General features: G+C 50.8%; 1 protein-coding gene across 1 annotated transcript; it reads left to right on the top strand.

Moving 5' to 3' along the window:
• The first annotated feature begins 376 nt into the window (after positions 1-376).
• On the top strand, positions 377-6,717 carry LOC131085418 (lymphocyte antigen 6E). The gene is made up of 3 exons (XM_058027535.1): positions 377-518; positions 4,703-4,822; positions 5,951-6,717. Exons 1-3 carry the CDS (start codon positions 467-469, stop codon positions 6,157-6,159), a joined length of 381 nt encoding a protein of 126 aa, XP_057883518.1. The 5' UTR covers positions 377-466; the 3' UTR covers positions 6,160-6,717.
• Positions 6,718-12,533: the final 5,816 nt, after the last annotated feature.

Below are 12,533 nucleotides of genomic sequence, written 5' to 3'. Positions count from 1 at the left end.
TGCACGGAGGAGGGAAGGGAGGCAGGAAATCAGCAGGTTCTGTGGGTAGAGGGAGTCAGAGAATCACGGAATTCCAGAATAAACTGAGTTGGAAGGATTTGACTTGGATGAGTGGGGTCAAGCATAGACGCAGCCCCCTACTCCCGTCTCCTCCTTCAGGGAAACACAGGGGACCCGAAAAGGGGCTGGAAAAAGCCTCTTGGGGCACGGCTAGGGGAAAGCTGGCTCTGTTCTCCCTCGGCCAGCCGCTGCCATGCCGACAGGCACTTCCCAGCGCCCCTTTCCCGGCCCCGGTTCTCCCTAGCGGGGAAACGAAACAAGGCGTGGCCGGGGAGGCGGCGCGGGGGCCGGGCCCGGCCCGCGGGGCGGAGACGCTGCCCTTTCCCCACCCCCGGCGCCGGCCCTGCTGCCAGCCCTGCGCTCCTCCAGCCGCTCTGCGCATCTCTCCGGCCACATCGTCCGCACCATGAAGGCGCTCCTGCTCGCTGTGCTGGCCGCGGTGCTGTGCGTGGAGAGAGGTAAGGGAAGGGGATGCTCCCACCACCATCGCCTGCCCTGCAGGTCTCCCGGTCCCTCGCCAGACCTGCGTTAGAGAACAAATTGGGGGTTGGGGGAGCGATGCGTGTGGGAGGGTAGGCTGTGGAAGTTGGAGGTCTTTTGGGGATATAAGGGTTGAAAAGGGGTCGGGGCCACGGCGCTGAGCCGCGTTATGGTTCGGAGCGAGATGCGGGGGTGTCTTCCCAAGATGTGCCTCGCAGCAATGTCCCTCCTGGAGCAGGAACTTCAGGGCTGCCCCGCCTGTATGAATAGGTGAGCATCTCCGGCTGTGCGGGTGGATATGCTGGAGCTTTTCCCAGTTGCAGCTCGAACAAAGAGCAGGGCCGGCTCCGCTCCCCTTTTTCGGCGCAGCCAGCCGGGATAACGGCGCTGGGATGGGCTGAGATGCAGCCGAGGGGAAGGAAGGGGAGTGCAGGGGAGAGGCAGCCCAGCCCCGGCAATGGCTGATGGAGCAAAGTCAGGGCAGAGCCACTCGTGATTCTGGCTCCTGCTGCCCCCTCCGAGCATCCTTCGGGGCGCGATGACCCCTAAGGGGACAATGCCCTGTGAGGGGCTGCCGCCCATCCAGGGGAGAACGCGGTTCCTGTTGCTGTGTGTTAAGCTGCCAAGTTGCCCAAGTCTCAAGGCCTGCTATCCCCTCCTTCCCCACGGACTCCATCCCTCACTATTCCAAACTCCTCGGGGCCGTGCGAAACCACGTATTGTTCCCATATGGGAGAAACCAAACAAAGAGGCAAACGGGAGAGTTCTGAGCTCTCCCAGCCCCCGCTCAGCAAGCAGGGTCCCTTCTTGTTTTCTGAGGTGAAACTGGCTGTTTGCTGCCCTTTCCAATTCCTCCCTCCCGGTGGGATCCGGGAAGCAACTGGCGATTAAAGCATTGGGTCTCGGCAGAGCCCAGCTGGCTTGGGCTCAGTTCCAGCGGCCAAGGCCAAGGCAGTAAAGGGTTTCATCCCCCCCCAAAAAAAACACAACCCCTTCAGCTTTAAAGTAAGTTTTTATCCGGGCAAAAGGGTTTGCTGCAGGTGGTTTTATCCCCTAACACTTCCAGCATGTCCTGGGGGGATTTCACAGAAAAGCTTTGCCTCCTGCTCAAAGATCTTGCCTGTGGATCTTGATAAGATTTTGCCTAAGAGAATGGAAAAGCGACATCGGGGCTGAATGGGAAAGCTGCCGAAGCAACAGCATTTTCCTGGTGCTGACGAGCTCCAAAGTGGGCTTTTAAAGGCCTTTTTCCCCCTTGTCTTTGCAAGAATGATTCAACCTCTTATCTCTAGGAATTCCCCCAAATGCCCTGTTCTGTTTTGGGAGCTCTTTGTTCCTCCGAGAAGCTAAGCAGCAAACAAACAAACACATGAATTCTTCCACTGGTGAAAACAAGGCTTCTCTTTTGCATTGTTCAGTCTTGTGATTTTTTCCCCCTTTTTTTCTTGTAACCTTGAGCTCCAACTCTTTGCTCCGTCTACAGCTGCATGAAATTATTTCTGCAACCCCTCTTGTGCCTTTTGTCTAAACCACTCAGCCTATTTGTGCTCTCCTAACTCTGCAATGGGTGTTTTTTTGGGGGGCAGAAAGTGGCTGAATATTTCAATATTTCCTTTCTTAAACTCTGCCTCTGCTGGAAGGATTTTTTTTTTTCTGTTAAGACAAGGGGTAATGGGTAGGTGTGACAATGAAAAGCACGGGGACAGGTAGGACATGCAGTGGCAGGAGCAGGGATTGAGTCACGTGGCAGAGAATTTCATGCCCAACAGCACTTTTATGTCATGTCCAAAGATTTCTGGTGCGTTTGCTGCTGGAACCTTAAATGAACAGCATTGCACCACTCCGTGCCTTCAGTGCAGTGAGCAAACACACATGGGGACATCTGTCCTGTGCAGGAAGCCTGTAATCCACTTCATTCCCGATTGCTGAAGATTCCTGGGATGAGTCAATCCACCTCCTCGGGGTGGTTGTGAGGTAAAAGAGTTTGGGACGGGTCACCTGAGACTTGGGAGCAGACCTGGGCTCCACTCCGAGGTCCCACATGGAGCTGAGGCCAGCCTAGCGAGGGACAGTGACTCAGTGGCTGGTCCCATCCTCCTCCTCCTCGTCTCCTAAACGCAGAGATCCACTGAGGAATCTCTTCCTGGAGGTGTTGACTCAGCTGGTGGCCCTGTAATCCCGGTGCTGTGGGTTGTGGTGGCTGCCTTGGCGTGCTCAGGTAACCCGGGTTTGTTGTGGGGGTTGTTTCCAGAGTGAGGATCCAGGAAATTCCTGCTTGGGGGGGGTTTGTGGTCTTGGCTTCCATTCCAAAGCAGAGATTTGGCTGCTCTGCTGTGACATTCAGGCTCTCCCACTAACCCACTTTAATCTGTTTCCCTGAGATTATATTTTGTTTTCTTTCCCCTCCTCGGCTGTGGCTGCTCAAAAGTCATTCCTCCGAGAGCAATTGTTATATTTTTTTCTCATTTTTTTCTTGTAGAAGCCTTTTATTTTCCTGAGAGAAGCAGGAATGAGAAGAACAGTCCTGTGGCAGAGTGGGGCAGATGCTGAGCAATATTTGTCCAAATAATAATTCTTCAAAATATCCATGTCAGTAACTGCTGTGCCTCAGAGAGCTCTTCCAGGGCTTCAGTTCCTTAGGAAAACATTCCAAGGGGGCCCACAAGAAAGCTGGAGAGGGATAGGACAAGCAGGAATGGGTTCAAACTGAAAGAGAGTAGGATTAGATTGGATATTGGGAAGGAATTCTTCCATGTGAGGGTGGTGAGGCCCTGGCACAGGTTTTCCAGAGAAGCTGTGGCTTCCCCATCCCTGGAAGTGTTCCAGACCAGGTTGGATGGGGCTTGGAGCAACCTGGAATAGTGGGATTCCAGGTGTCCCTGTCCATGGCAGAGGGTTGGAACTGAATGATCCTGAAGCTGCCTTCCAACTCAAACCATTCTGTGATTTTTGGTAATCCATGGGGCTGCCTTGCCCTTCCCACCCTCAATCAGCCCCCTCTATGTTTTGCATCCCATAAATAAAGGGAAAGGCAGTGCCTCGTGGGAAGGCTGCCTGGGAGCTCCAAAATCCCGAGTCCATGGAAGACTGGGAGCAGACCTGATCTGCCTGCATATGTAGGTCAACAACTGCAGCGTGGATGTGATGCTCTTGTGTGTAAAATACAGAGATCAAAGTGCCCGTGGCCTTGCTGAGTCTCTGGTCCCGGCTGCCTCCACAACCATTTCCCACCCCAAATGCTGTTTTCCAATCATTCCTTTTTGTGAGGGATGAGGGATGGGAGCCAGCTAATCCATCCTGCTGCTGCTGTAGGATAAGCCTTAAATGGCCTCAAGTTGCTCCGGGGGAGGTTTAGTTTGGAAATGGGGAAAAAATTTCTTCACTGGTCAAATTTTGGAACAGTGGTGGAATCACCATCCCTGGAAGCGTTGAAAAAATTGTGCAGCTGTGTTGCCTAAAGACTTGGTTTACTGCTGGAATTTGGCAGTGCTGGGTTAATGGCTGGATTCAAAGATCTTAGAGGTCTTTTCCCGAAATGATTCCACGATTCTGTAATTTTAGGGGACCGGCTGGTCTTGCAGGTCTTGAGCTGCAAAATCATTTCTGCCTCCTGCTGCAGCTCAAGCATGGCCTGATCTTGGTGTCCAAAGCCGGGTCATGGAAAGTTTGAACCTATGGTCACACCTGGAGCATTTCCCATCAGTGTCACAGCATCTTAAAATCAGAATGGTTTTGCTTGGAAGGGACTGCGGATCATTCAGTTCCAAACCCCTTGCCCCAGGCAGGGCCATCATGTCCATGGTGGCTGGACTGAATGATCCCAAACCTCAAAAATTTCTCCTCTGGAGTTTGGTTTAAAGTTGGCAGCTGTAGCTTGGGCACATTCTTGGTGCAAACAGGGTGGTGACAGAAAGTACCAGGCTGTGTGGTTGTATCAGCTTTAGCAGATAAGAGCTTTAAATGCCTCCCTGAGGCTTGAACACTTTGCTTGGCCAATTTTTTTGGGAAAAAAAAAAAAAATCCTCTGTTGCAGGTTGATAAAAGTGAAACCAAAAACGTGGCTGTGGGCAGATGCGAGACATGCCGTGGGACAGAGGTGGGGACCTCCAAGTGAGGACATCTTCCCACCAGCTCCTAAATGACGTTTGCCTTTCTCTCGCAGCCCACACGCTCGTCTGCTTTTCCTGCTCGGATGCCTCCTCCAACTGGGCCTGCCTGACGCCTGTCCAGTGTGGAGAGAATGAAAACCACTGCGTGACGACGTACGTCGGAGTGGGACTCGGTGAGTGCTGACGGCACCTCCTCCGTGCCCCTCCTGCCTTCCCTCCTGGGTCACCTGCTGAGCTGCAGCGAGGCTTTGCCTTCTTCTGGCTGGGTTGGGGGGGGAAAAAAAAAATAAAAAAAAAAAAAAAAGGGAAAGTTCTGCTTAGCAACTGAGTGTGTCGGACCATCCCACGGGGATTGTGAGGAGGGACGCGCTGCCAGGAGGAGTCACGTTAAGGCCCACGTGCCTGCACCGATGCCCGCCAGTCCGGGGGGAATTTCAGGCTGCTGGGGGCGGGGAGTTTGCTGATGAATAAGTGAAAGCGTGGAGGATGCTGCAGGCTCCCTGTGTGGGAAGCTCCAGGGTTGCTGTTCCTGCTGATTCTTTTGCCTCCTGTTTGGGTTCTTGGTCCCTGAGTCCCAACCTTTGCTTCACTTTCTGTGGACGAGGCGGGAAGGGAGGGTTGTGGGTTTCCTTCCCGTGTGCCTGGAGAGATTTGGGGGGGGTTCTGTCCTTCCCAGCTGCTCTGCTGAGGGAGGCAGGATGCTCTGGCAGATCTCCTGGAACCTTTGCAGGAGCCAGAGCCCATCCTGGCTCTCCCTGGCAGGAGTGGGGGAATTTCATGCCCAAGTTTGCAGCGTGGGTGGGTCAGATGTGCACAAACAGAGACTAGGAGTTTTTATAAACTTCCCTTCGCAGCCCACTGCTAATGGTTTCCTCTTTCCTCTTAACATGGGCTGTGCCTCTCTGTTAAATGCAGCCTTGCCTCCCAAGTGCCTCCCCAGTGCTCCCTGTCTCCCTTGAGGAGCCCCAGAGTGAAGCTCAAGAGGGATTTTTGGGATTCCTCACGGGAGCTATTGTTGCTGAGCATTGACCAATCCAAAGGGGTGTCTCTGGGGTGTTGTGTGGTCTCTGGGGTGTTTGTGTGAGCTTATCAGGGGTGATCCTTGATAAGATGGGCTGGCTGGGATTCCTGTCTCTGAGAACCACTTCATCCCCTCCAGAGCACTTCATCCTCCCTGTGCCACTTGCACCAACCTGGCTCTTCCAGCACTGAAATTCTTTGCAGAGCAGGTGATCACAAAAAAACCACATTCTAAACCTGCCGATTTTCCTTCCTCTCCCCCCCACCCACCCCAAACCCAGGCGGCAAATCCGGCCAGTCCATCTCCAAGGGATGCTCTCCCATCTGCCCCAGCGCCGGGATCAACCTGGGGATTGCGGCCGCCTCCGTTTACTGCTGCGACTCCTTCCTCTGCAACATCAGCGGTTCCAGCAGCGTCCGAGCCAGCTCCACCATCCTGGCCTTGGGAATCCTCATCAGCTTCATCTACGTCCTCTGGGCTCGCCAGTGATGGGGCTGCCTGAGGAAGGGCCGCCTCCCACGGGTCTCGTTAGCCAATATCTTCTCTGTTGCTGTCTGCAAGGAGATCCTCTACTTCTCAGCAGGCTTCCAAGGTGATTGTTTCCCAGACTTTTTTTGCTCTTCCAAGCGAGTTGGAGGACCTGGGTGGTTTGGCTGAGCTTGTTCTCCTCCTCCTGTGGACGTCTCCCGCTGCACTCTCGCTCCTCCTTCGCCGAGGTGGATGATTTTTGGAAGGGTTTCTGCTTTTTCTACCTATTAATAATCCCCCCTCCCACCTCCCCTAATTTCTAAAGTTGGTTAAACCAGGCTGGGACTCGCAGAGAACAGATTCACCCCAAGCACCACCAGGTCTGCTCCAGCACATGGGTGGCAGAGGCAGAGGGAATGCAGGATCCAAAGGGAGACACAGCTGCAGTCTCTTTTTATAAAATAGTCTCGTTTCTTCTGATCCTGGGCTGACTTTTCTGGAAAACCAATGCCGTGTACCTTGTCCTTCCAAGTTCTGTAAGTGCCAGACCTGAATAAACTTGCTCCTGTTGTTACCTGAGATGGGACGTGTGTGTGTTTCCTTGCTCCAGGGATTAGGAACTCTTTCATGGAAAATCCCAATGTTGGTGCCCAGCATGAGGGTCCCTCACCCTCTCGAGCAGCTTTTGGGTGCTTCATCTCCACATCCTTTCCAGTTGTGAGCAGCAAATCCATCTCCTCCCTGTTGCTGTCCTTCCTGATAAAAAAACCTCTGGGCCAGCTTGTTCCACCTCCCTTGGGAGTGACTTCTTCCAGATGCATTTTACTGATAAATGCCAAGTTTTGGGGTCTGAGTCAACTCTAACGGAGCAATTACCCTGGCAGGAGGATACTCTGAAGTGAATCTGCATTTTACAAAGACTTGGTGCCTCAGTTTCCCCACTTTGGACTTGTCATGGTGACCACCACAATGGTGATACCTGAATGGGCAACAGGTCTGAAAAATGTGATGGAGTCAGAGGAGAAGATGTCCATACCCAGATCTTTAGGTCCAGCCTTCAATGCGTGATGGTGCCCATGGACTTCTGGAGGTGACTTCACCACCCAGCCTTCCACATCTGCTGTCCCTCAGCTCCCAAGATCTTCCCAGGTGTTTTGGCAAGGTTTTTCCTAGAAGTTCTCAGCTGTCTCCTGCCCTCTCTGTCTTCTGTCCTGCCTGCTCTGCTTGCCTGGGGACCTGCTCGCCACAAACCAAGCCAGAATTCCGCCTTAAACTGTCATGTTCAAGTTCTTTGTCACTTCCACTGATTGATCAGAGGTGCACTGGGCTCTTTTTTTCCTTCTATTTCTAGCAGCAAAACCCAGGTGTTGGCGCATTTTAGCCATGCCTTGTACCTGCTTCTCCTATTCTGTGTCAAAACCCAAACAAAAGCTTCAAAACCTTTCAGTTCCCACCTCTGTCCCCTCTTCAGGTAGTGATAAATGAAAGGTGTTTGCAGAGTTGTACAGAAATGTTGGTAACAAAAGTGGTTTTATGTTTTTTTTTTCCCTCCCTCCCTTCTCCCCCTATTTTAATTAAAGGGACAGAGATGTTAATGACAGCTTTTCCAACAGGAGGGATGGGTCAGTGGGATGTGAGCTGCAATTTAGGGGTTAATTTGGGAAGAATGCATCACTTGTGCTGGTCCTTGGATGTGCCTTCCTTTGGATAAAGCATCCTCCTGGGACCTTGGGGCCTGAGGTGCCCCACAAACCTCTGCTATGCACGTGGGGCGCAGGGAAAATTGGGGAAAAACTTCCTAAACTGAGATGAATATTCCCCAGCTTCCTCGTGCCTCAGCCTTCCTCCCAAAAGGGTTCAAAACCTTGTTTTTTGGGTTCATTTGTCCTTCAGCACTTGCTGTGACACCAGAGCACTCTACACTGAATTTAGGGAGGCTCTGTCTTTTCTGGCCACCTGCAAAAAGGTTTTGGGGTTGGTTTGGGACTCGATCACCTTTAGCAAAGAGCTGAAGTTCAAAGCCATCAGCTGTGTCCTGATGTCCATCCATGCTTTTATGAGGATCCTGACCATGCCACACTGGACAGTCTCATTCGTTGAAGACCTGGTTGTCTCCTCCAAGGGCCCTGGTTGTCTCCTCCAAGGGCCATCTCCTTCTTTTCTCGGGGTTCCTTGGCCAGTGCCAAGGATTTGGTAGTGCCAGGCTCATGGGAGGAGCATCCAGAGGCTGCTTATCCCAATAAATAACTAATTACATTCATGAAATTGCCAGGGGAGTGAGCTGAGGCTTGGTTGGATAAGTTTCACAAGGAGATTAGTTTTTCTTCCTCTCTCTCTTTTTGTCTCTTCCTTCCCATGTACTCTAATCTAGAATATGGAAAAAAGAGATATTTTCAGTATTTCCTTTCCTGGCAAAAACGACATTTGGATGGATCCATGTGTGTTTGAGAGAGGGAGGGGGTTGACAGCTTGTCACAGTCGAATCCCAAGCACTTTCTCATCAGTCATGCCAACTCTCACTATTCCTGGTCCTACTCTAGGTTTTATTTTTTGCCTCCAAATCCCCAGAATGACAAACTTGGTGAGAACCTCATCTGTTGTAAAACCCAGGCCTAAAAATGGGCAGGTGAAGTAATTAAAATCATTAATAATAAGGCAATAAGTAGGAAAAGCAATGGGATTTATGAAGTGTTCAGGCTGGTGAGTGGGTTGTTGATCCAAATGCTGGATTTGGAATTTAAAGGCCATGGTGGGACAGCCCTGAAGTGCTTTGGATGTGTTTCTGTGGACTGTGGAAATTAAGAGATCAAAATTGAGCAGAAAACTCAGATATGCACCTGTTCTGACAAGACAAGAAGTTATGAGGGGAGGAGGTTTGGCTCCCTAGAAGCATAAAATATCCTGGAAGAGTTTTTACTGGAAATTAAGAACTAAAGTGAAATTCCTGCCCACTTTGGAGCGTGTTCCTGAGAAAATGCTTTCAGTGCTTCCATCCTGGAAAAGGCTGTAATTCACCAGCAGCTGCTGCCCTCTCCCACCACCCCACCAAGGGCTCGAATTTTTTGTGGATTGTCTAAAAATGCTCAAAATCTATTGTGGCATCAGCGTTTCTCACCCAGGATCTGGGAGTTTGCTGTTTGCCCAAGAAAAGGACTTCAAAACAAAGAACCAAACAGTTCTTCCAGCTGGTTTTGAGAATTAATTTTTTTTTTAAGGGAAAAATTTCTTTTGGAAACCACAAACCTGATGTGACTTCCTTGCCGCAAGAGAACAAATGATTGATTTGTTGTTTGATTATTGCTCCAAGGATCCACTTCGCTGCTCCAAGGATGTCCTGGGCTGGTGTTGGTTTGCTCAAGTTGGGGTTTTTTTGAAGGAATTTGTCTCCCAGGGACTTTGTTTGCCGTGAAAAGAGGAGGCTGTGGTCCCACCACCCCTGTGGGAAGCTCTGGTGGGGATGTCCGTGTGTCCTTGGGATGAGTTATAGGATCCGTGCCCTCTGGAAAAAGCAGATGTGGTGCACATCTGGATGCCTGGAGGTTTGGGGCTCTTTCCCTTGCTCTGGTTGGTCTCAGCTGTTTGGGTTGAAGGTGGCTCTGGATCCTTGATCCTGAAGGAGTTATTCCACACCTCTCTGAGGCTGTGGAACAGGAATGGGAACAGAAACGCCTGGTTTTGCATTTTGGGAATGCCCATGGTGCCCAGGGAAGCGAAGCCTTGGGTTGGTCCTGCCACCTACTGGCTTCTGCCAGACTTGGTGGAGGAACTTTGACGTCCAAATCTCCAAAAGCAAGGCGGATGAGCTGCCTCAAACCAAATAATTGCACCCAAAGCAGAGAGTCGTCATCAGCAGAGACAGATTAAAGGTTTTAATTCATCCAGCTTTTCTCTGATTGTGGAAATTGAGAAATAAAAGGCTTGTGAGGATTCCCAAGTCCAACGTTTTCCATGGGAGCACTTTTTGCCAGCCCTAATCCTCCAGTTCCATCAAATGAAAATACACAAAGCCAATAAAATGTTGCAGAAAAATTTAAAAAAAAGTTGGCACGTTTTATTTCAGCTTTGTTGGATGATCTGAGGTGGTTTCCCTGAAATGCTGATTTTACTAATTCCTATCTGTGAGATTTGTAACTGTGTATTATCTTTATTGTAACAGGATAAGCGGGATAAAGAAGCATCCATCCCTTTAAATATATTAACCTAAGTATAAGTGAAGTGTATGTTCCATCTTGTTTCTTATACTCTAATAAAAAATATATGGAATTAATAAAAAAAAAATACACACTTTGAAGGAGATTTTTGGATGGTTCTGCAGATATTCCAGATATTAACTCTTGTTTTGTGTGGAAGGAAATTGCCTGGATTGTATTCCAAGCTCAGGGCTGCAGGTTGTGGGCTGGAAAATAAAAAGGATAGACCAAATTGAGGGACTAAAGGAGGGTTAAATTCCTGCATTTCATCTCAGGGCCATTGGAATCTCTTCCTGGGGATGGATAAAGAGCTGGGATTGTCTGCCTTCAATAGCTCATAAATATCCTTGACTTGCCCGTGACCCCGCTGGGAATGGAGATGGGATTTGGCCTTGGAGCCTGCGCTCTTCCTTGTGGGAGAGGGCTGCTATTTCGGGCACAAAAAGGGCCCTGTGCGGGTGTCCGTGGGCAGCTGCTCCTCTTCCTGCCCTCCCAGGGATCCAGCCCTGCTCCCGCCTCCGGACACACGGACAGACACACGGACACAGGGCTGGGTGCTCTGGAGATTCCCCCCCTGCTTTCCCCAACATTCAGCTCCGCAAAGTTACGGCACCCTAATTTTTGTTTGAAGATTTTATGGGATCCCATGGGAGAAGGGGATTATATTCCCTGGGGAATGTAAGACGCATGTGGAATGACAGTGACGGGCTTGGGAGTTTCATTCCTTTCCTCAGGATAATTCCAGGCTGGACTTCCTTTCTGCTGCAATCCGTATTTTGCAGCTTGATTTGCAAGTGATTTTTGGGATGGGAGGGGCTCCAGTGGTGACAGGGAATATTCTGGGGTCTAGGGGGACATTGTACAGAAGAAACCTCCAAGTCCTTCCTGCCTGGTGTTCCCGTTTCTCCTCACATTGTCACCCCTGTCCCAGCTCCTGCTGTTCCCTAAGGACCTGCCTGTCTCTGCACAGGCCCAGGATGGGCTTTTCCATATTTCACCTGTTTGGAAAGTCGAGGGAAATGGCGCCACATCTCCTGTTTGCTCTTCAGATGTTCCTCACTGGCATCCCAAGGTTGTCCTGATCATCCCAGGATGGGAGACCCCAAACGGGGCTGAGGTGGGAGAATTCCGGCCTTCCCATCACAGGAGCCTGGAATGGTTTTTGTTGGAAGGGACCTTCAAGATCATCTCATTCCAACCTGCTGCCATGGACAGGGACACCTCCCATTCTCCTAGGATGATCCAAGCCCCAGCCTACCCAGCCTTGGACACTTCCAGGGACCCAGGGGCAGCTACAGATTCTCTGGGAATTTCATTCCAGGGCCTCACCCCCCTCACAGCCAAGGATTCCTTCACAATATCCCATCTAAACTCCCTCTGGCAGTGGGAAGCCATTCCTTGTGTCCTGTCGTGTCCCAAGTCCCTCTCCTGCTCTCCTGGAGCCCCTTCAGGCACTGGAAGGGGCTCTGAGATGTCCCTGGAGCCTTCCCTTCTCCAGTCTGGACATTCCCAGCTCTTCCCACCTGGCTCCAGAGCAGAGGGGCTCCAGCCCTTGGAGCATCTCCATGGCCTCCTCTGGATCTGCTCCAGCAGATTCCTGCCATCCATGTGCTTATGACTCTAGGCCTGAATGCAGTATTCCTGATGGGATCTCATGAGGGCAGAGCAGAGGGGTTATCTCCTACCCTTCGCTCTCTCTCTGGACAGGACTCCTCTCTATCCATGGCAAATATTGCTTTTGGAGGGGGAAAAAGCTCTGGAACTGAAGAGGAGTTGCTAAAAAGCTGATTTATTTGGGAGTTTTGACATTTTGGAGGAGTCAAGAAAGGCTTGTAGGAAGCAAGTTTGGAATTTAAAATTGGAGTGGTGCTAAAGGAAGAAAAAAAAAAAAAAGATTGAATAAGAGCTCCACCTTCCCGCCAGTGCTGACCCACTCCACCCCTTTTTCTCCCCATTCCTTGGATTTTGAGATATTGTGGGGGCAAGGGGGAGACGTCGCCCTGAAGAGGAGATGGAAATGTGGGAGGTGCTTTCTGTGGCTGTGGGAGCATGTCCCAACCTTCCTGCTTATCATCTCCCAAAACAAAAGAGATTTCAGGAGTTGCACCACATGCTTGGGTCTCCATGATGTGACTTTTGTGGGATACAGGGAAAAAATTGGCCACCCAGGGCTGACATTAATAACTCGCTAATAAAGCTGCACAG

This window comes from Melospiza georgiana, chromosome 1 (genome assembly GCF_028018845.1).
Source record: "Melospiza georgiana isolate bMelGeo1 chromosome 1, bMelGeo1.pri, whole genome shotgun sequence".
NCBI classification, from domain to species: domain Eukaryota; kingdom Metazoa; phylum Chordata; class Aves; order Passeriformes; family Passerellidae; genus Melospiza; species Melospiza georgiana.
This window is presented reverse-complemented; position numbering and strand designations above follow the sequence as displayed.

Bases quoted from the DNA above. Each gene is read 5' to 3' on its own strand.
- LOC131085418 (XM_058027535.1), top strand. From the start codon at position 467: ATGAAGGCGCTCCTGCTCGCTGTGCTGGCCGCGGTGCTGTGCGTGGAG. The intron at 519-4,702 runs GTAAGGGAAGGG...TTTCTCTCGCAG, and splicing joins GGTGCTGTGCGTGGAGAGAG to CCCACACGCTCGTCTGCTTT. The intron at 4,823-5,950 runs GTGAGTGCTGAC...CCCCAAACCCAG, and splicing joins GTACGTCGGAGTGGGACTCG to GCGGCAAATCCGGCCAGTCC.